We start from the raw sequence: 23,658 nt of genomic DNA on the forward strand, positions 1-23,658 counted from the left end.
TGTGTGTGTGTGTGTGTGTGTGTGTGTGTGTGTGTGTGTGTGTGTGTGTGTGTGTGTGTGTGTGTTGGGGCTCTAGTGGTCTAGTCCTGAACACAAGGCTAGACTCATACTTTAACTAACAATTTCCTCCCTAGACATGAGGGGTCCTGAGACACCGGCGGGAATAGACTAGTCTAGACTAATGAATTCCACTATAACTAAAAACATCTCTTTAGAGATCCATTTTTGTCCGTTTACATCGTGGCTCATATCAACAGTAAAAGGAGACGGACGACCCTACACTTGCAATGTGTTATAGGAAATGACTATGGAGAAATTAACGTGGTCAGAGGGAAATTGCAAACATTTAAAAGAAGTATAGGATACTTTTATGCAATTCCTGGAAAGTGATCAGGCTCCAATTATATATTAAGATTGATAAATACACCTATAAGTATTAATATTACTGATGTGGTCTTTATAATATTATTATTATAAACATTTTTGGTTTTTTGACTACAGGGAGGTGAACAAAAATATAATGTTATAAAAACAGCTTGGGTCTGCCAAAATCAATATTTGAGACCCATATTGCAGGCTAGTACAGTTGAGTCATGCGAAGTTTTATAATGTCTTGAAATCTACACAGTCAGACAGGTAGGCATCCCACCTGGTGGAGAGAGAAGGCCGTCTGTGACACATGCAGAGTCATTATTATTCTCTGTGGTTGCTACATAACAAACCGAATGCCGGAAGTCAAGGTTTGAAATGTTCACCGGCTCACGTTTGTCTGGCCCTCCTTTTCTTATTACTGTCATTCTTGCTTCATTCATTCGCTTTCACAATCTGCACACACCTGCTGCCAATAACCCCGCCCACATCCTCCTTGAGAAAAAGCTCTTATAAGGGCATTTACCTGAGTGCGTAGGTATGGCAAACTTTGAGATAAAGGTGAGTTAATGAAGTTTGCTCTCCCTTGTATGTCGTCATTTCAAGTGTGTCCCTTTTAATGGCCTTGTTACATTTTTTTCAACGTCATATCAGGCAATAAAGGTATATAGAGCTAAGGGGAAACTGGTGATAATGGTGGACATCTAAGGGATGGAACTCAGATGCTTTTTTGAAACACTTTATTTAAGTATAAAATATTTGCTGGTCAAATATTGAAATTGAAAACAAGAGATGGGAAAATTGCACTCAAGTGGAACTGCTCACCATATAAATGCACACAATATGTAACACAAGTAGACATACTACAATCCAGGACAGGTATGTCAAATCAGGGAATTTGTAAAATATGATCTTTGCTATGTCGGCGACCTTTCCCAGCTAAATCTCACCAATCTATGCTCACAATAAAGCTTTGCAGCCAGACAGAAGTTACTAATCTCAATGTCTGCCAGGTATCAGACTTTCACTTCATGATCTGGGTTCTCCCTTTGATTGATACATCACACATACAGGCAGTCATAGACAGACTGACTGAAAAACAAAGCAAACCTTTATTCCTCTCTGAGTCAGAGATACAGTCATCATTAGTTACAATTTTCACTTTTATTAAAAATGTATTAAAAAAAAGTAATCTATTTCTGGCTGCACAATCAGAGGTTACTCGCTGGAAAATGTCAGGAAGCACTTAACGTATTTTATTCCATACAACCTACTTATCATCACTTAAAACTCTTCCCATTATCTAGCAGCCTGGCCCATGCCACCCACTTTTTCTATCATACTGACAACAGAAAGACTTTTCCATCGACCAATCAGCCCCCTAATGGGTAAAAACATCAAACATGGTTCCTGAGTCAAACCCACCCACTCCCTCCAGGGTGTGGTAGAGATGATAGGACTCCCACGATGTGTGTGTCCTCACATTGTAGGGGAGAAAAGTGGCCACAGAACCATAACAATAACAGACATACTGGAAAGAGCCCTTCGAATGAGGTCATGGAGTCTGTTTAGTGTGTATGTATGATAGGAATGAACTGTAGTCCCACACGATGGGGAGGATGTGTCTGGAAAATGTTAATCAGTGGTCAATTATCATTAGGAAAAAGGTACATTATTATAGAAATTAATTATATTTTTTTCATGAGAGTTTGTAAACAACGGTTTTTGATATCATTTTGCTGTTAAATGTTGCCCGGATTTACTCAAATTCATCAAGATTTGTATCAGTTTATGGCTTCTTAGGCCACTTCATAAAAACGTTTTTCTTCAAGTGTTCAATGTAACATGGATCATTTTATGTGTCTTTCTATCAGATTTGACACACTTGTTTTAATTAGGTAAATCAAACTTCATAAAGCTGCTTCTTTGAAATGGCCCATAATGTGTGGAAGTGATTAGGTGTGCCAGTACAGATTAGTGTGTGAAAGGTGTGTCTCTAATCTTTATCCAGGATGTGTGACAATACAGTAAATAAACTTGACATGCTGTTGCTGTGCAATTATTACGTTTGAAATGATAAACTTGGTGGTCACCTTTCTTCTTACTATAATGACTTGCCATAAATACACGTATTCGGTGTCCTGCCTAGTAACTGGTTGGCTGTTGTGTGGTATACCAGTCCCTTTCTTATCAGCAGGCCACATCAGCATCTCTATTATACTACAATAAGCATTCCTATTGATAAAGACTGGCAAGGTGTTCAGGGCTAAATATAACCCACAAACCGATACCAGACATTTGGCCAGGTGCTCTTAATGTTATATACCCTCCAGATGTGGTGCTGTAGGTCTTTGAGCTGCCTCTTAAAGATGAAACAGCATTTTGTTCAATCGGGCACATGCACAGCCACAGTCTTAGCTACTGGTCAGACCTCTAATTAATTTTACTGCCATCCACATCAAGGAAAGGGGAAAACACTTTTGTCCCTCTGGACGAACAAATTGGGTTCTGGTTTCAATTACCATGCTCAGGTTTTGATTAGGAAATCATAAAACTGTGTTTTACAGTGACTGGCTCCTCTAACGAGAGGTGAGCCGATTAAGATTTACATTCAGGATAGGACTTCCTCTGCTGCTCTGGCGGTCTGTGGCACCCTCCAGTGGTTTACAGTAGTACAGTGTGCTGCTTCAAATTTACAGCAGACACATCTTTATTAGCTAAATGAATGTTTTCCCTGGATTACAAAAAATATGGAGGATAAACAAGATTTCAAAACCCTTCGTTAGGCTTCAAATTTACACTAGATCAGTACCAAAATCACTGATTGATATAACGTGTAATTCAATGTTGCTGTTGTACAGTGTTTAAAGTTACAGCGCCCTCTAAAGGCTAAAGGCGAAACCTCTAAGGTTTTGCTGCGAAATAACAGTCCTTCCGTGCAAACCCCACATTGTTGCCTTTTTCATATTGTATAATTTTAGGATATTGAAGTGTGTCTGTACACATGGCCAATGAGACACTATTCCCATTAAGAGTCACTCATGTACAATTAAGCCATATCTCTCACTGAGGATTGCATTGTTTATCTGAAAAACAGTGACTCTCTAATAAAGTTTGTGAGTTTGTTTACATATTTTAAGACTGTATAACCGTATCAAGAAAGCTACATAAATGTACATGTGTAGTATTACCTACATAATAGTATTTTAATTAATAAAAATAATAAAAATAAAAAGGTGTCATGGTATTTCATATGTGATAACGTTTATTGGCATTTTCATTGCAGACATCAGGTGCACAAACTCAATCATCCAAAAAACACAATTACAACATAAATATGAGGTTCTTTTAAAACAGTTTTTTCAAGTTTTGTTGAGATGTTTGTGTTAAAGATGACATATCGGTAAATCAGTTAACAAAATAATGTGTAGTGCCTCTGTGCATTACCAGTGATGTTATGTATCAAAAGTGACAAAAAGTGTAAAGATCATTTTAAATTTAGGGAATAATTTTGAGAACACCTCATAGAAAAGGCTAACTTTCTTGTTTTCAAAACCTTAAACTCAAGAATGATATATCGTGCGCTATTAAAACAGCCTAGCACAGAACAAGCAGCAGCAAATACACAACAACCAAAGAATGAATATCTTCAGTTGCAATGTGAAAACTCAAATAACATTACAGGCTAACATTAGACACCCCCTTTATATACTGTGTATTTAAAACCAACAGGCTCCAGGAAGGCGGCCTCTGTCCTCTATTTCAGGACCTTTTCCCCCCTGTTGGGGGTAGGTTGGGGGGGTGTTTGTGGTAATAGTCTGGTGGGGTGGGATTGGGACTTGCATTCATCCCTGTGGGGACATAATACATACTCTCCAGGTAGCTCTGGTCTAGTGGTGGATGGTTTTGGGGTTCTGGCTTGGGCCCCTGGCCGGAGGGATTTCTGTAGCTGACCCCAGGCCCCCCCGGGTGCATTGTTGATGCAGCTTCAGGATATCGAGGAGGCTGAGGCTGTGCCTGGGGGTGGGCTTGGGGAGGAGGAGCTGCATAGGGCATGTACTGCGGAGCAGGAGCATACATGTTGGGGTTGTGGAGAGATGTGTAGGGGGCTGCTGAAGGAGGATACAAGCCTGAATGGGACATTGCTTGCTGCGGGATGAGCACTTCCACATATTGGCCAGTCTCAGGGTCAAACAACATTTTCCTTAGCGGCTGTACAGGCACTTCAATGTAAAAATACTTCCCTGTCTCAGGATCTAAAAGCACTCTGCGAGGTGTCTGTCCATAGTTACTCTCTGAGTATAAACTGGAGCTGTCGCCCCCATATTCAGAGCCATAGGAAGGCCCCAGACTTTGCGGGCCACACAGGTACTGGGGATCCATTGGAGGAAGGCCGGGAGAGTGGTTGTGGCCAGGATCACTGTAAGGTGCCCCAGCCATGCCAGGCGGCTGTTGCTGAGGGGATCTGTGAACAGGGGGTCTTCGAGGGTCAATATGCTGGGTGGGCACAGCAGGGCAGGTCTGCATAAGTGATGGATGGGGTGGGCAAGGAGCGGGCTGATGGAGAGGCTGGTACATGGTCTGGGGCTGGCTTGGACCAAGTGGACTTGATTTAGGAGAGCCACGCTGGTAGCTCATCTGCTGAGGGTCAGGTCTGCACTGATGGGGACGAAGCGGGGGCTGAGCCACTTGGTAAGGTAGTGCCTGGCCTGGAGAGTGTGGAGCAGCTGGAGGAGTGTGGTTATGGGGGCTGTGGTGATGGTGAGAAGAGGTGAGACCAGGGTGGGAAGGGCAGCCAGCTGTGCAGGAGCAGGGAGGAGGGCGGGAGGCGGGTTGATAGCGATTAGACCTCTTAGCTGTCAGATCTGGGAGCATTAGGGGACTGAAGCTCTCTCTTTCATCATAGCTTGGCGGGTCATCGGAGGCGTAAAAACGCAGGTCATCTGTCCATTGAGAGCGCTCTCTGGAAAGCGATCTGCGGTAAGGCTGGTGCATGTATCCTGGCACTTGTGTTGAACCAGCTGAGGGATGTCTTGTATTGTTTGAAGTGACTGGCATAGATTGTTCATTAGAGTATGCTGCCCGGGAATACTGGGGTTGGCTTTCTGGATCCATAACAGCTGGCTGTGTTGGCTGGTTGGCTCCAGCTGAGTCACGGACAGGGACAGGGTTAACTTGTGGGTCAGACACTAGACCTGGACCTGAGGTTAAAACTGGCCCTGTGGCTGATATTGGAGCTGTAGCAAATGTTGTGGGTCTTTGCGTATATCTGGAGTTCTGAGGCAACGCCCCTGGCTTTTGCTGCTGACCTTTGTCTTTGGATGCCTCTGTCTCTGATGGGGCTGTTGAGGGGTTTGAGGGATTTGAGATGGTGGTTGCTGTTGCTTTGCAAGGTGGAGGTTTGAGGCTGGAAACTGCAGACACAGCAAGTTTTCTCGAATAGTTTGATGTTGATGTGGAGTCATTGGATATCTTTCTATAGATTGTTGGTGAGGACACGACAATTGTTTGAGGCCTCTCCTCTCCATGTGGTTTGACAGTAGATGTTGTTCCTGATGGTCTCTGTGCTTGATTTGGCATTGCTCCTAAATCTGCAGGTATAAACTTGCAGCTTGGTTTTGGAGGCACCACTGGCTTTTGAGAATTTTTAGCTATAGATTTAACTTCAATGGCTTGAGGCCTGCTGTTTCCTGTAGAGTTTGTGGGCGTCTCTTGTTTCTGTGTTTCTTTAGACAGTGACGTAACCTCAATTGGTTGTGGTCTAAATCTTCTAACTGCAGGTGACCTTGGGGGGAAAGTTGGATCTTGTCTTTTTACTGCTTCAAAATCTCCATGTTCCTTCGCTTTGGCGGTAGATGTTTGCTCCTGCTTATTCCTCAATGAAGGAGCATTTTTTTGTATTTCAGTGTCTTTCACGGTAGGCTTACTGCTTATCATGTCATTTCCTCTGGTTCTTGTAAAAGTGTCTGTGTTGTCAGATTCTACTGAGGGCCCAGATGTGGTTGATGAGGAGGAAAACGTCCTCTCTCTATGAGACTCGATCCGACCACCATCTGTAGGAGTGGTGGTCTGAAGAGGGATCTCTAGGCAGTTCACATGCTTATGGGGAACACATTTATCTCCAGGTGCATTCTGGTTGTCACCCTCCACTGCTCCAATGTCAGCGTGGAAGCCTTTTTCCTTTAATAACATGGAAACTGAGTGTCCACTACTACCTGTGCTAGTGAGCCCAGGTGAAAGTGAAGCAGCTTGGGCTTGGAGTGGCGTGGGCTTCTCAGCCCCAGCTTGAGATGCAGGTGTTTTGGTTGTGCTGAACCCATCCCTTATTAATACAACAGCAGTGGAAACCTCTCTCTCCTTACTGGGCATTTTGGGGAGGCTCCCGAGCATGGGAGGTTTCCTGTCTGTTCTAACCATCGCAGGTTTGTTATCATCGCCTGGCACTTTATGCATTTGTGTCATAGTCTCTTTTGTTTCTTCTGCCATGTTTGGAACATGTTGACATGGCTTTGCAATTATTTTATTTTCTGAGGTGTACATTTTTGTGTTTACATTCAAAGGGGATTGTCTGCTTACCTTTGTGGTGAGCTTTGGAGAAGCCTCTGGTTTGTCGCATTGATTCTCTGAGTCTTCCTTGCTACATGGTTTTTTATGTTTGCCTTCTTTCCAGCAAACAGCTTTGTATTCTATTTGCATTGGCTGTGGACGAGAAAGAGGACTTCCTTTCCTCTGAAGAGGTGGAGATAAGGTTGGCAGCTTTAGGTCTTTTGCGCCCTCTTTCTGTTCCTTCGTCCTCTCCCCCATTTTTATCTCTCGTCTTGCCTCTCTCTCCCTCTGTGCAATGATCTCTTCCCTCCTTTCCTCTTTAATTTTTTCCTTCCTTTCCTCTTTTAAAATGTCCATCCTTTCCTCATCCCCATTTGATGGCAATACAGCACTAGTTGCCTTGAAGGAAAGGTTATATGTATTTTTTACAAGCCGCCTCACATCTCTAACTTTGTGAATGGGGACCTTAACTTTATTAACATCATTTTCATCTTCTTCTTCTTCTTCTGATTTGTCATCTACTATAGTGTCCAGACTACCCTCTTTTATATCTGGGGAAGAAGCCCAAGGTTTGATTTCTGCCTCAGGTGTGAGACAGACATTTAGGGAGGTTTTCTTTTTTTCCACGGCTTTGAGTGTAATCTCCTGTGTTTGTGACATGTAGGAGCCTTTGCCAGCCTGTTGAAGTTGTTTATGGTCCTCTTTGTTTACACATTCCTGGTCTCTGTTTGTCACCCTGGCCTGCGTGCTGCTGGCTCCAGTGGCAGAATGAGCTACTGTTTTACAGGCGGTGGCATTTGCTAAATCACCATCCGACGTTCCGTCCCATGTTATACTTTCATCTGCTCGTTTTAATCCAGTACTTGACTGTTTACTTTCAAATGGCACTTTCAATTCTGATCTTATTTCAGATTTCAGTGAGGTTGGATTCCTGCTTTGAGAATCACCATCTTCACTCTCAGACTGTGAAAAGTTAACACTTCGACTGCTGCTGGATGAACTTGGCCTATTACTTGATCTAACTCCAAAGCTTTTTGTTGGTTTAGCTTCATCCTCTGTGTTTGGTTCTCTTCTTACAGGAGGACCCTCAGATATATACTCTGACTGAAGACTGGAACTCAACTTAGGTTTTGGTTCATTGTTTTCCTCAAAAGCAGGGCTTTCTTCTTCTCCCGCCTGCTCATTAGAATTTCTCTCAACAATCTGCATCTTCTTGGACAACACACTTTTGATAAGACAAGTGGCCATCTTGGTTTTGGTGCATGTTTCATCCAGAGAAGCAGATTTCTTGAGTTTGGATCTTCTGTCATTTTGTTGAATGGGCTCAGGGCTTGGCTCAGAAGGGTAGCATTCTTGCATTGCTGCTGGTGTACTGTGTTGTCGAATGAATGTCTCTCTGGAGTGACTCTCTAGAGAGAGGCTTTCCAACATGGCTGGTAAAACAGGACTGCTATTTTCACTGCTCTCATCCTGCTTCCCTTCGGCATTATTCTTTTTCTTCAGCTGGATCTGTCTCTTTGGCACTCCCCTTCTCACCCTTCTGGAGTCCTCTCTTTCCACAGCCACGTCTACGCACTCATAGCTGCCCAACTCAGAGTGCCTTGATTGATTGAGGCCCTCTGTGTAGTATGCAGATGGTTGTTGGTGAAAGAGTTCTTCATTGTCCAGCTTGGGAGCAGAACCCCTAAAGTCAGCATAAGCCGGCCAGGAGGAATTGACCCCAGCTGGGCTCTCCTGTGTGGATGGTTGAGAAATGTTGGTGGATGAACGGTGGCTAGAGTTGTACATGTCAAGGTAATCCACCTCAGAGCTTGACAGGCTGCTGAAAGCCAAGTCTGAAAACCACTTCACCTCATCGTCTGCCTCATCAAGCTCACTTCCCATGCTGGAGCTGGAACTCCGTCCGGGCCTGTTTGCAGCCCTGCGCCCAGGGGCAGTGTTCTTGTTGTGTGGTGCTGAAGGTTGAAGCCGTCTGCTGGCACCACCACCCCTGGTGTCTTGTTGGGAAGCAAGTCTGAGCAGACTCTGTTGTTGCTGTAGCTGTCTGGTGGAAAGCAAGCTCTCTGAATAGGAATGCACTGTTGGCAGTCCCTGACGAGCCTCTCTGCTTGTGGGAGCTGCGTTGCGACTCGCAGGCCCTTTTCTATTCCTGGCATTGAATGACAGCTCAACCTGTTCCCCTCTGTAACTGGCGTCCCCCGGCCAACCCTTCCCCTTTTCAGGAACCAGCTCCTCCCTCTTTTTCCTCTCTCTTTCCATCTCCCTGTCCATTTGCCTCTCCTTTTCTAACTCCCTATCATCCTCCAGCTGCATTTCCCTCTCCCTCTCCATCTCCAATTGCCTTCCTTGCCTGACCCAGTGAGCCCGGCTATTATTGTCTACATGGGCAGTATTGGGGCTTTCCCTATTTGTCACCGCTTTCTTTAAATTACCACTTGGGGAGGATGCTACAGCCTGAGAGGGGCTACGGCTTCTGTTCTGCCACTGCCTGTATGGTTTCTCAGGGGCTATAATATGGACAGGTGTAAACCTGGTGATTGGCGGAGAGGGAGTCCGCCTTCTGTTTACATGGTGGGCCATGTCCTCTGTTATCCTCTCTCTGTTTTCACGTCCAACTTTTGCTGAAAGCCGTCTTCTCGCAGGCTCAGGTGTACAAGATGATTTTAATGAGCAGCAGCTCTCAGAAGTTGGGGAATAAGTATTGAATTGAGGCTGTGAGTTTTCCAGTCTCTGTACAGGTGAGTTAGATGAAGCCCTGTGCACAAGTTGAATAATTGGACTCTCAACCTTAGAGACTAGAAGATTAGAGGAGGGACACTTGATTTCTATAGGGAGATTATTAAAAGTGTCTTCTTTCTGGACAAAGATGGGGCTAATGGTTTGTTTTTCCTCAGGAAAAGAAGATAAACTCAAATGTTCCTGAAGGTTATCTTCCTTTGGTGTTGCCTCTCTCTCAGTGTTTTGTTTTTTCAGTGAACTATCTACCTTTTCCTCAGCTAAGAAAGATGAAGGGGATAAAGGTGACTGAACTGCCACAACTGCCAAACTGCTTTTGATTTCAGCTACAACTGATATGTCTCTCCTATCTAGTTCAAATAAGGGTGACACACTTTTGTTTTCTAAATGTGTGGGATATTGAGTTATAATATCAACCGATGTGGTATCCTCCTCAACCTCAGGTGTATTTCTTAGAGGAGGAGTAGGTTGTGTGTAGTGAGGACTGCACCCAGTGGAGAGGGTTGCTGGTGAATGCTCAGGAGATAGAGCAACAGGTGATGGATCTCTACTTCTATGCTGAGATGAGGGACTTTGAGACTTGTCCGATGAAGCAGTAGGATATCTTGGCTCAGGAGAGGGATTGTGATGTTTTAGCTGAGGGGAAGGTGTTTGATACCTGGGTTGGTTCGACAAAGTTTTTTCAGTCTGAAGAACAGAGCTTGTGAAGCCAAATATGTGAGGGGAGCCTCTTGGTGTACCAGTGGACTCTGCTTTACTGCTCTGAATACTGCCTGTGCTTGGGGTAGGGCTCTTTGTTTCAGGGGACACAAGTGTCCTATCAGGCTCAGGGGTGGAGAGGCCAAAGAGTTCAGCAAACGAGGAAGTGTCCCTGTCCTCAGGCTGAACAACAGAATAAGAAATCCCTGTTATATGAGGAGACGAAGTGCGGCTCTTTGGTGAAGCAGAGTCAGGGTGAAGCTCTAGGAAAGGAGATGTTGATGTTGTCTCCACCTCAGAAGACCACTCTCTCCTACTGACCTCAGGTGAGGATGCTGTAATCCTGATTTCAGGTGAAGGAGCACCAGTGTGTCTGTGCTCAATGGGAGAGTTGTTGCTTTTAACTTCTGGTGATGGAGATAAACTGTGACTTACCACAGGTGAAGACACCTGGGTACTGCTTTCAGAATATGGTGAAATTCGTCCTATTTTATGTGAGAGACAGGGAGATGGAGATCTTGTCCCTGAAGAAGTTACACTGAGCTGTCCAGGAGACGGAGCTGTGTGTCTTGATTCAGTTGAGACACTGCTCTCATCAATTTCAGAAGATGTTGATATTGAAATGACAGGTGATGGCGATGTGTATTGTTGGCCAGGTGTAGACACAGTACTTACAGTTTCAGCAGACAACTTTGGATCTTGGCTCTCAGGAGTAGTCACAGTGTCTTTTTCTGGAGGAGAGGGATCTGAGATCAGCTCAGGGGTGAAGGGAGAGTCTTCAATATCGGGTGTGGAGCCTCTGCTGAGGAGATCAGGCAGGGATACCCTCCCTCTTAGCTCAGAAAAAGGTGATGATGTTTGAGTCTCAGGGGAGTAGGGTCTATTATTCAGCTCAGGAGAGGCCAGTGTTTCTCCTGACTGGGATAATAACTCTCTACTACTGGATGAATGTAAAGGAGATGAAAGGCCAGGTCGAGTTTCAAAAGCAGATTCTGTAAAATTTAGAGAAAAATCTTTGGATGTGGGCTCAGGTGAGGGACTGCTGTGTTGACTAAAGTAGATATGCCTTGACTCTGGAGAGCCTGCTGCCCTCAACTCAGGTAACTTGTTGTGTGTGTTCACTGATTCAGAGTGGGAAGATCTGACACGGTTCAGAGGTTCAGAGGAGGGACTGTTATGTCTATCTTTGACAGTTGGAGTGGTTGTCCTTAATTCAGATTCTCTAGCACTAGGAGAGGATGGTGAACATCTTTTTTCAACTGGGGAAGAAGACAAGGATGATGCTCTGCCTTCTGTACTGTGGGTATAGGGGCTGTTTTGTCCAGAAGAGGGGGTCCTCTCACCACAGTTTAGGACTTCAGGTAATGGGCAATCTGTACTAAGCTGAGGTGCCCGTGATTCACTTTTTGTTTCTAAATTTGGGCCACTCTTCTCAGAAACGTCTGACTGTCCTGTGCTTATTTTTTCGCCCTCGAACTGCCTACTCTCTGAAGACTCGCTCTGCAACAGGGGGCTGTAAAACCTTTCTCTTGAATCTTCAAAGCCCTCCTCTCCTTCACTAGAGCCCGGTGCAGTGTGGTAGGAGCCTGAGTCGTTCAGATCATCCACCAGAGGTGATGCAGCAGCTGTCCCGTACACCTCCCTTTGGGAAATGATAAAAGCTCCTGCAGCAGGGCTGCTTGAGAGGGAGGGTGACTCACAGTCGTCTCCAAATATGTCACAAAGGCAGGTTGTCTCAGAAATGGCACTGCGCTGAGGGACGTTTATGATGTCAAAGATTTCAATGTGGTTTGGGGTGCCGTCACGATGACACAGGGAAAAGTTACGATGGGGTGCACTGCGCAGGAAGGAGTAGCTGTCCCCCTGTAGAGTCCAGCTGTCCATTGCTCATCCACAAGCTCGAAGTTCTCACTGTGGCCAGTCCAGTTTGCTCCTCTTGCCTGCTCTGGGCTCTGTTCCTGGACTGGAAATAAGATATGGTAACCTGGAGGGTGTGTAGCTCATTCATTTATATACCCAGTAACACTGTTGAAAATCAAATAGAGGCAAAAGCCTATTTATAGCTAATAGAGACCAAACTGTGCATTTCTCCTGCTTGTTACCTTGCAAACGGCAAATTTGGCTTAATTAATTAATAAATACATGTTCAGAGAATATAACAGAGACATTTAAACTTCCAAAAGTGGATCAGGACAAAAATACAACACTGTCACTATGCCCTTAAAAGCACTATGGAAATGATCACAACAACACAATACTAAAACTCACTTTAAGTTTTCCAAAACATTCATTTGATACCACAAAATCTGTTTATCTTTACATGTGCTTAAACGCTTACAAGAATACATCAATACATTATTTTGAAGTACATTTTAAACATACAGTAAGTGGAAAAATTAGCTCTGCCAAATGCCCTTTCTCTAAACTGTCCACATGGCTTTGTGTAGGACTGACTGCTCCGCATGCAAGAGGAGAGAGTCTAAATGATTGGTACTGTACCTTTGGCCAATGATGAGGCTTTCCCGAGGGCATGGAGTTCCTTTTTGTTGCAATATCTGCCCCTCATTCACAAAACCCTCTCTCAAAATCAAAAGCACATTCCCTGTTTACAAGACCGCTGTGCACATGGTGAATCCAGGACAGAGCAGCTTTGTACAGTCCAGTCTTGCAGAGCCACCCTGGCTAGACAACCTCAGAATGTAAAAGACACTGCCATCAGACTTGAGTAGAAAAAGCAGAGAGGGGCATCTCGCTCAGACCCATTACATCTCTAATGCTTCCATCTCTATTTCTGCCCCTCCCCTGTCCCCTCTTAGCTGGCCTCGGGGCAATTTTTTTACAGTGTCCAACCTGGATCTTTTTCTTTTCCAAGCTGGGGTTTGGTTGGACATTGGCTTTCATGTGTGATCTGGGCTAGGGGGCGGCGCTGGGGGTGGGTGGGTTTATAGTTAGCAGCAGGTGCTGATCCAGCCAGGACGGATGAGTGTGCCTGGAATCTGACACTTACAGCCAGATCACAGGGCTCCTCTATATATAAACCCATACTATCAGGGCCAGATAGCCATAGCTTTAGCCTGGGAATGCTGGAGGGGAAAGAAAGGGGGAAAACAAACCTCAAAGTACAGCCCACACAATGTCCACATAACCTCTACTTGTGAGATTATACTTAAAATGTAACGTTTTTTTAATGTCTTGTGTTTTTGTGTGTCTCTGTGAGTGCATGTGTATGTGTGAATAGTACTGTAAGGGTTAGCTGGGGTACAACAGGTCAAAAGTTAACATAGACCACCCAACTTTGACAGCTCACATGCAGAACTCCTGTGCTACAAGGTCTCACATGTTGTAGTTCATGTTTTTCTTTCCTTCTGCCAATGAAATATTTAAGCTTTCACACACTTCCAAGTATTTGATCAAAGGGGATAATAGTATTTTACTGTACTCATTGCTACAGAAGCCATACCTTCTAAGCCACAGTCTGGGTGTCTGAGTATGTTTGATGGTAGGGAGTTTGGATAAGCCATCTGTCCATAACTTAATTCCTTTTGAGATTATACCATTCATTCTCAGTCATTAAGTCATTACTGGAATGACACCGACTGAATGTGTAAAACTTGATCATTTAATCAACTTTTTCAAAGGTTAGAAAGAAGACCAAGCATGCATGTGAGTGCTGTGAGGGAGATAGTGTGAAGGACAGTGTGTAGAAGGGTTGATATATTTGAAACTCTAGGGTTATGGCACCACTGTAGACAGCAGGAGGACTCAGACGGAAAGAATGATGAGCACCTCAGTTATGGGGAGCTTTATTCTACATCACTGATAGATTATTCACACCAGCCCACTCAAGTCCAAAGACCTAACCCACTCTCAGCAATGCAACACACTATTAAGCAATGTGTAAACAATATGATGTTTGGGCATCTATGAGCAATCATACAAGAAGCTTCTAAATCAAGGGGTTTGGCTGTGGAGAGTTTGATGCTAATCCAAATATTGAGCAAATTTTAAATGCAGTCTGGCACAATAACACCTGTCCAAAGATAAATACAAATGACTTCATTTCAAAATTCATTAATGCTACTTTTCCTGCTTGTGTTCTATCTCTAGGATATGATACTAAACAAAGTTTCAGTTGAATGATTATCATAATTTAGTTGCTGGTATTAATGACAGTAAGAATGTAAACACAAGATCACATTTCAAATCTGTCTTTTTTAAACTGACCTAGTTAGTTAAGGTCAAGCTCTATATAAGCCACTTCTTATAACATTCAGTTTTAGTTTGGCACTTCATTTTTTCTGTCTAAAATACTGTCACATGACATCAGATAACATTACAATTACAAACATGCAAAAACACAACAGTAGAAACAAAACATGCATTATGCATTAAGGCGGATAATAGTACTTGTTAAAAAGCAACATCATTGTTTGCAAAAGACCTAAAACTTTTTCAACATGTCAAGAGTGGGTATTCCCAACTAAAAAAGCTTGATCAGAACTGCTGGGAGACTAGCAATGCTAGCCTTTATACTTTATACTGTTACTCCAGACTTTCAGTAGAAAATATTGTATTTGTATATCCATAACATAGAATTGACGGCTTACATGTTATTTTGTGGATCAAGATTTTAGAACATATGATTGAAAATATGATGCATTGCTAGATATGAAACTACCATTAACTAATATTTTAAAGTAGAGTTATACTGACCAGCTCTAACATTAAAATACGTTACGTGATGATTCATAAGTATCCTTTATTTGCAGACCTTTATAGTATTATTTGTGACAGCTTCATGTGCAAGAGGAACATCACATGCTGAAACTCATTTATGTACGCTAAGAGTGGTCTGATGGTTTGATGTCGCAGAGAAAATCACTTTTATTGTGAAATGTCCAGTTTAGGAAGAATGCGACACAGGAAGATCCGCATTACAACTGCTGGTGAAGTGTTGCCATAACAGGCAAGTGGCTAACGCTAATGTTTGCTAACTAATTAGCAGGAGAGGTGAGTGGCTTTTATTCAGACACACCTTATAATTCAGTTCAAAGATGGTAGATGTTTTTAGCGTTGGGATAGTAAACAATATTGTAGACAAGCGGGTTGTCATTGTCTCCTGAAATGAGTTGGGCCTTGTCAGTCAGCAGCGGGCTAACTTCAACTAGCTGTGTAGCTGCTAGCAATGGCGAGCTTTTGTAGCTAACCAGCCACCGTTTGTTTATGTTAGCTCTGCGGCAGCCTTCTTTTAGTATTCACCGCATCTAATCAAAACACTTGGTTAAAAGTGTGTGGCACTTTGCGTATATCATTGTTAGTGAGTATAACAAATGTGAAATGTTGCGTTTTAATTAAATTAGGAACTATAACTTGCATTTATGTTGGTTAGCTCTATGACGTGAACTGCTAGGTGGACATTTTCTATATTCAGCTTATAAACGGTCAGCTACGGCAACGCTACACTTATCAGGGATTTTCTCTAATAAGAAGGTAAAACTATCTGAATTCAGACGAGATTTTCAAACGTGAACACTGATCAACACTCTCTTTATAGGATTAAATGATATTTTTGTGTGGTTGAGACACTAGTGGTGACTGACGTTAGTAAACACCAGGCCGCGGAGTACACAGTGTGCCTGCATTTAACATTGTTAAGGCCTTGCTAGTTGTTAGCAGAGTAACACCAGGCTAAACTTTTAATATGGGCAGTACTAGGACGATTCGCCAATTACCTCCTGATAATATATAATATCTAGTGCCTGCCAACTGTCGAAGGTCAATTTAAAACATGTCTGAGTCAAAAGACAGCTGTGAGGAAATCATGGTGTTGTCAGTTTTCAGTTTTGTCAAAAAATGGTTTGTGACATTGAATTATTGGCAGGATTTTCTTTAAGGTTGATTCAACTGCAGCCACTACAGCAACATTAATTATTTGGGCTTGACCAAAACATCAGCTGGGCTATTCTTTCACTATTGTTTTGTCTGTTGAGCTAGTTTAAAAGCAGTGTTGCCATTACTATGGACTGACAAGTTTGTTTCTCAACACTAAAGGGTCACGCCCTGGTGTCGTGGTCACAATTGTTTAGAAACATGATTTAATAAACTTTTTTATTTAGGCTTGGGCTTTAAAAAAATAGTATTCTTTATTTTGTAAATCTTTTTTGACAAAAAAAGAATTAGGAAATAACTGGCAAATAATTCTACAATAAAAATAACTAGTTAGTTGCACCCCCCCACAATTATAAACAAGAGGTACAGTCATCAAATGTTCTCATATCTGGAATGGCCTTAAAATAAATCAGTATTAAGCAGGCTAAATTACTAGTTCACCGGCTTGACCTGTTTTTCTCCGTTGACCTGTTTTTTCTTATAAATCTAGGTGTTGTTGTGTGTGTGAGTGTTCCAGTCTGAATCATGGAACAGTGTGCGTGTGTTGAGCGGGAGCTGGAGAAAGTGCTTCATCGCTTCGTGATGTACGGCCACCAGTCGGAGGAGAGACTAGACGAGCTCCTGCGCAGCGTGTGTGAGATACGAGGACAACTAGTTGCTTTTGGTAAGAAAAACTGATGAACACAACGTGACTGAACACCACAAAGTGATGCTATTTAATATTTAAGTGCATAATAGTAATCTTATTGTCATAGTTGTTTTAATATCTTTATATTTGGAAGTAAATAGTTATTTGTTAGTTATGCTTTTTCCACGCTCTATTGTCATCTTTTGGCACATGTTGTTATAAACATGCAGAGTGAAGACTTTTCCTTTTTCTCTTTTGCAGGAGTACAAGATGCCGATTTATCAGTCCTATCCCAGACTATGGCACAGTGTTGTAAGAATATCAAAGAAACAGTGCAGATGCTAGCATCGCGACATAAGGATATCCATGGCAGTGTTTCAAAAGTGGGCAAAGCCATTGACAGGGTAAGGACAGGTAGCAACTTTCGTTAGCATTTAATTGTATCTCTTAAGCATGTACTTTAATTTTTGATATTGTTCTCTGCAGAATTTTGATGCAGAGATCAGTGCTGTGGTGGCAGAGACGGTGTGGGACACCCCTGAGAGACAGAAATACCTGAGTGAGACTATTGTGGAGCACCTGTACAGACAAGGGATGCTCAGTGTAGCAGAGGATCTTTGCCAGGTATGTACCAAGTGCCTTCATCATATTTACACGTAAACACAGCCTGAATGGATACAATTCTTTTAGGAAAAACCTTAAGGCTTCAGATGTAGTTTAATCTTTTTGCTTATAGCTGGATAATTAATGGAATAATTCTTGATAATTCATCTTTACCTTTGTCTGTTTTCTAGGAGTCTGGTGTAGTTATAGATATGAGTATGAAGCAGCCTTTCCTGGAACTGAACAGAATCCTTGAGGCTCTGAGGATGCAGGACCTCAGGCCGGCACTAGAGTATGTATTTTGTTTTTGTTTTCTACGTTATCTAGGCCTGTCAGGTTAACTACCTTTGTTGGACAATATATTGCCATAGAAATAAATGGGATTATTTATATTGTCGTCATTTTAAGACATTTTCTATCACACTGATATAATGATTTTAATAATAATGCAAAAACACCCATTCAAAGAGCTGTTCATTAGGCTTAGGCCATTAAGAAAACAATTAGGCTACACAAAATCCTTTATTCTTTAATAGATTCTGCCATTATCTTGGCCAAACCACACACATAAACACAATGGGCAACATCGAGATCAGAAAAGATGATCAAGGTCATATACATACAGCTTAACAATCTTTACAGACCTATATCTATCTATCTATATATATCTAACATGGTTGACTGTACTCAACTATGTCTGTCCCTCTTCAGATGGGCTGTGACGAATCGGCAGCGTCTCTTGGACCTAAACAGCAGTCTAGAGTTCAAGTTGCACCGGCTGTACTTCATCAGCCTGCTCAGTGGAGGAATCGGCAACCAAATGGAGGCCCTTCAGTATGCCAGGCACTTCCAGCCCTTCGCCTCCCAGCACCAGAGAGGTACACAGTATGCATTGGCATCTAATGCTGCGCGTTAAGCAGCCTAATCTGCTCAATCATTGCTGTGACAGTCCTGGAACAAATGCACAACGATGCTCAACTTGATTTGTTTCACTGTTTTGTTAAAAGGGCACATACAGTGGGGCAAAAAAGTATTTAGTCAGCCACCAATTGTGCAAGTTCTCCCATTTAAAACGATGAGAGAGGCCTGTAATTTTCATCATAGGTATACCTCAACTATGAGAGACAAAATGAGAAAAAAAAATCCAGGAAATCACATTGTAGGATTTTTAAAGAATTTATTTTCAAATGATTGTGGAAAATAAGTATTTGGTCAATAACAAAAGTTCATCTCAATACTTTGTTATATACCCTTTGTTGGCAATGACAGAGGTCAAACGTTTTCTGTAGTCTTCACAAGGTTTCCACACACTGTTGCTGGTATTTTGGCCCATTCCTCCATGCAGATCTCCTCTAAAGCAGTGATGTTTTGGGGCTGTCGCTGGGCAACACAGACTTTCAACTCCCTCCAAAGATTTTCTATGGGGTTGAGATCTGGAGACTGGCTAGGCCACTCCAGGACCTTGAAATGCTTCTTATGAAGCCACTCCTTCGTTGCCCTGGCGGTGTGTTTGGGATCATTGTCATGCTGAAAGACCCAGCCACGCTTCATCTTCAGTGCCCTTGCTGATGGAAGGAGGTTTTCACTCAAAATCTCATGATACATGGCCCCAATCATTCTTTCCTTTACACGGATCAGTCGTCCTGGTCCCTTTGCAGAAAAACAGCCCCAAAGCATGATGTTTCCACCCCCATGCTTCACAGTAGGTATGGTGTTCTTTGGATGCAACTCTGCATTCTTTCTCCTCCAAACACGACGAGTTGAGTTTTTACCAAAAAGTTCTATTTTGGTTTCATCTGACCATATGACATTCTCCCAATCCTCTTCTGGATCATCCAAATGCCCTCTAGCAAACTTCAGACGGGCCTGGACATGTACTGGCTTAAGCAGGGGGACACGTCTGGAACTGCAGGATTTAAGTCCCTGGCGGCGTAGTGTGTTACTGATGGTAGCCTCTGTTACTTTGGTCCCAGCTCTCTGCAGGTCATTCACTAGGTCCCCCCGTGTGGTTCTGGGATTTTTGCTCACCGTTCTTGTGATCATTTTGACCCCACGGGGTGAGATCTTGCGTGGAGCCCCAGATGGAGGGAGATTAGCAGTGGTCTTGTATGTCTTCCATTTTCTAATAATTGCTCCCACAGTTGATTTCTTCACACCAAGCTGCTTACCTATTGCAGATTCAGTTTTCCCAGCCTGGTGCAGGTCTACAATGTTGTCTCTGGTCTCCTTTGACAGCTCTTTGGTCTTGGCCATAGTGGAGTTTGGAGTATGACTGTTTGAGGTTGTGGACAGGTGTCTTTTATACTGATAACGAGTTCAAAAAGGTGCCATTAATACAGGTAACGAGTGGAGGACAGAGGAGCCTCTTAAAGAAGAAGTTACAGGTCTGTGAGAGCCAGAAATCTTGCTTGTTTGTAGGTGACCAAATACTTATTTTACCGAGGAATTTACCAATTAATTCATTAAAAATCCTACAATGTGATTTCCTGGATTTTTTTTCTCATTTTGTCTCTCATAGTTGAGGTATACCTATAATAAAAATTACAGGCCTCTCTCATCTTTTTAAATGGGAGAACTTGCACAATTGGTGGATGACTAAATACTTTTTTGCCCCACTGTATTCTGCTCCCTTTCAGGTTCATACTTGTATTCTAAATTTCTACCAGAACATTTTAACATGCTTTAATGTAAAAAAAAAAAAAAAGGACTTTATAATTGTCTGAAATAATCAGTTTCTGCACCTGTCTCTTTAATCAGATTTTTAGTCTGCTCTGATCTAAGATGTAAATTATTTGTGTGTCTGACCCGTAGCTTCATCAATTCATGATTTGTGCACTTAAGATCGAAGAAAGACTAAAAGTATTTTTCAGGCACTTATGTGATTTTTCCGATGCTTATCACACAAAACTAATCTTTGATTTTGTTGTTTTTCCACACCTGTTCTTTTGGTCCCTGCAGATATACAGATCCTGATGGGCAGTCTGGTGTACCTGCGTCATGGCATTGATAACTCTCCCTATCGCAGCCTGCTGGAGACGAATCAGTGGGCCGAGATCTGTAATATCTTCACCAGGGATGCCTGCGCTTTACTGGGCCTCTCTGTAGAGTCTCCTCTCAGTGTTAGGTTAGAAAACCATGAACAACACACACAACCTCACCTTCGAAGTGTAACTTAATTTAAACCAAGTTGATATTAAAATATTTCAACCACAGTCAGACTCATTTATCGCTGTTATGTCTCTTTCTCTGCAGTTTTGCATCAGGCTGTATGGCCTTGCCTGTGCTAATGAACATCAAGCAGGTGATAGAGCAGAGACAGTGCAGCGGCGTCTGGACGCACAAAGATGAGCTGCCTGTAAGTCCCTCTGAATTCATAAAGAGCATCTATTGCGCCTCTCTCCTTCTTGTTCACCTTTCAACTGATCACACCATGTCTGCTCCTGTAGATTGAAATTGACCTGGGGAAGAAATGCTGGTACCACTCTGTGTTCGCCTGCCCAATCCTCAGGCAGCAGACCTCAGAAAGCAATCCTCCCATGAAGCTCATCTGCGGCCACGTCATCTCCAGAGATGCCCTCAACAAACTGACTAATGCTGGGAAGTAAGTCAGCAGTGCAGCCTGGTTGTTTGATATGTGCAGGATTAGGTTGTATAAAAACGTGTGATGTATTATCTTTAAACAAAGCCTTTGACTCATTATACATGCTTATTTGTGCTGAATGATTCCATGTCATCAACCAGTGGAAAAACATACTAACACTGTTGCTGTAGATATTGCATTGTAATTTAGATCTATTCTCCATTATATCTGAAAATCATATATACCCGAAAAGCGAACATGAACAGTGGGGCTCTGAAAAAAGCAACCATTTTTTAAGCCTAAACTACTGTGGCGAAATGAATGGAAACCGATGGCTTTCTTTAAATTAAGTTATCAATCCAAAAGTGAATTGTTAATGACTGAAAATGGCCAGGTACATTTGTGTACTAGATTAGAGTTAGTCAGCGTAAACAAGAAGTATCATCCTTTATAACAAACACAAACTGTAACATCCTGTTCCCTCTTTCTCGCCCTCAGGTTGAAATGTCCGTACTGCCCCATGGAGCAGAACCCGTCACATGCCAAGCAGATCTACTTTTGATACCGCACACTTTCTTCACGAGTAAGGATGAAGTTCCCTGGAGCTCTTTGCATTTCCAGGACCATTTGCTCTGGCCCTTTTTCCTCTGTCCCTGGCCTCTTGGCCTGTTATTGTAAGCATTAAGGTTTTATCCCAGTGCTCCACTGGACAGCCTTGGACACCCCGTAACCCACCTCGGACCCTTCAACTTTGCGTAGTATACAGAGTCCAGCGGGGATGGTCCATCTACAACCGGTAGTAGAGTGAGGAGCAGTAATGAGAACATCCTCACGAAGAAGCACCTCTGGAAAAGGTTCATTCATTCAAACTCATTTGCAAATGCCTGCAGCGTTATAGGCTTATCTTTTTAAAGTATGTAATACTTTTATAGTGTTTGTTTTCTCAGCTTTATCGACTGTTTGAGTTGGATGACTGCTTCTTTTTTTCTTTCTCCTTTTTTGTGACAGAAGCAGTTGAATGATAATGAATGGGTGCGTGTGGGTAAACGGTATAGATAGGCAGTTTCTCATTTCAGAAGGAATTAACTTTATTATACATGAGAAAACGACGCAGAAAAACAAACCCGAGTTGAAGGAATACTATTTGCTGGTGACAGGAACTGTGGAGGTCTCCGGAATGGAACTCTGGATTGTGTCCCATTACTCCTCTATAATGTAAAAGGCCTCACTTAGCTTCAAAGTCACTTTGGGCTGATGTTTCCGTTTGATCAGTAAAACATTTAACTCATCAAAGGTGGAACAGCTTTTTTCTTTTTGTTTTGTTTGCGACTTACGGCACCAGCAAGATTTTCCTCATTGTAGAAGCCATGTGTCTTGTTCTATGTATGTATTTAACAAACAGTGACAAAAAAGGAAACAAAAATATATACTACTGTGAAATGTGCTTTGTTTCTATTTTTCATTGCAACCGCCACAACGGCTCATGTAAAATAGTAAATTAAACTGAACAGCAACATGCATACTCAACACTACTGCGTAACTCTCAGAACTAGCGACTCTACAGTTCACACCCTGGTTGTGCCATCGCCTCGCTCTGCCCCACATTGTGTATCCTAAGCTTGCAAGCCATGTGATTTGGAGATGTAAAATGGTGTGACGGTAGCCGTTTGGTCTGACTTGCAGTGACTGTAGGCTTGTGATTCAGCTTTACTCGTCGTGGGTGGGGAAGAAGTCCTCTGATCATTGTTGTTTAATATATACTTAGAAAATGCCTCTACTGCGTAGCTTTTATTTCAGATGGAGTCAGAATACAAAACATTAAAATCAATGCATTTCCTCAGGGCTCATTGTAACAGTTCATACCACACCTTGCAGTTAGTATTAAAGTTGTACATTTATATAACGAGTCTTGAACAAAGATGACACATTTCACTGATGGGGCTGATAGTTTGGGTGTTGTTGGAGTTTGTATATATTATTCAGCTGGGGGGAAAGTGTGTCACGAGGTCCAAGGATGTACAATACAGTTAGTTTTAGGTCAGTACTAATAGTGCAAGTTCCCGATGTCCTCTTGAAAAATGGTGATGTCAGCTCACATTCAAGTGAGGCCAATTTGTTTTGCGAGCACCGCACCAGCATAACTCACACTGACAATGCAACATTACACTCATTCAGAGTTTAATATAAAGGCTTTTATTTTGGTTTTTATTTGGAAAAGGGTTAAAGCACATGTTTTGTGTGGACTTTCACTGATTTTCCTCAGTTTGTTTTCCCTTTGGTTGACAATCATTCATTGCTTCTTTGAGTGTTCCTTCAGATAGATTGCTAGCGCTCCGTACTCCTGTGGTATTAATTTTGTTGAATGTTTGCATTTCCTGCTTTTGTGTGTTATGCAACTTTTATTGTAAATATCTATCCTCTAACATGTTTCATATACTTGCATCTGAAATGAAAATAAAAATTTATACTCCAAGTCACATTTGGAGGTGTGTAACTTGGGCATTTGTTGATGTTCCCCCACTATAAATCATTAACCATTTTTCTTTATGGTTTTACAGCTGCTCGGCCCTGCTTGGTCATCCCCACTTGGTGGCACTATTGCTTTATT

The 23,658-nt window shown here is 42.5% G+C and overlaps 2 protein-coding genes across 3 annotated transcripts; one reads left to right on the forward strand and one right to left on the reverse strand.

Moving 5' to 3' along the window:
- Nucleotides 1-3,632: 3,632 nt before the first annotated feature.
- On the reverse strand, nt 3,633-12,234 carry si:ch73-43g23.1 (uncharacterized). Its single transcript, XM_063876718.1, has one exon. It carries the CDS (start codon nt 12,232-12,234, stop codon nt 4,132-4,134), a length of 8,103 nt encoding a protein of 2,700 aa, XP_063732788.1. The 3' UTR covers nt 3,633-4,131.
- Nucleotides 12,235-15,212: 2,978 nt separating this feature from the next.
- On the forward strand, nt 15,213-23,544 carry rmnd5b (required for meiotic nuclear division 5 homolog B). 2 transcript variants are annotated; one of them, XM_063876251.1, is made up of 10 exons: nt 15,213-15,316; nt 16,730-16,903; nt 17,129-17,271; nt 17,354-17,491; nt 17,662-17,762; nt 18,182-18,348; nt 20,429-20,594; nt 20,723-20,825; nt 20,917-21,071; nt 21,549-23,544. In XM_063876251.1, exons 2-10 carry the CDS (start codon nt 16,765-16,767, stop codon nt 21,610-21,612), a joined length of 1,176 nt encoding a protein of 391 aa, XP_063732321.1. In that variant the 5' UTR covers nt 15,213-15,316; nt 16,730-16,764; the 3' UTR covers nt 21,613-23,544. The 2 variants fall into 2 exon arrangements, with proteins under 2 accessions (XP_063732321.1, XP_063732320.1); XM_063876250.1 differs by having other exon boundaries at nt 15,232-15,360.
- Nucleotides 23,545-23,658: the final 114 nt, after the last annotated feature.

This window comes from Eleginops maclovinus, chromosome 23 (assembly GCF_036324505.1).
Source record: "Eleginops maclovinus isolate JMC-PN-2008 ecotype Puerto Natales chromosome 23, JC_Emac_rtc_rv5, whole genome shotgun sequence".
Lineage (NCBI taxonomy): Eukaryota > Metazoa > Chordata > Actinopteri > Perciformes > Eleginopidae > Eleginops > Eleginops maclovinus.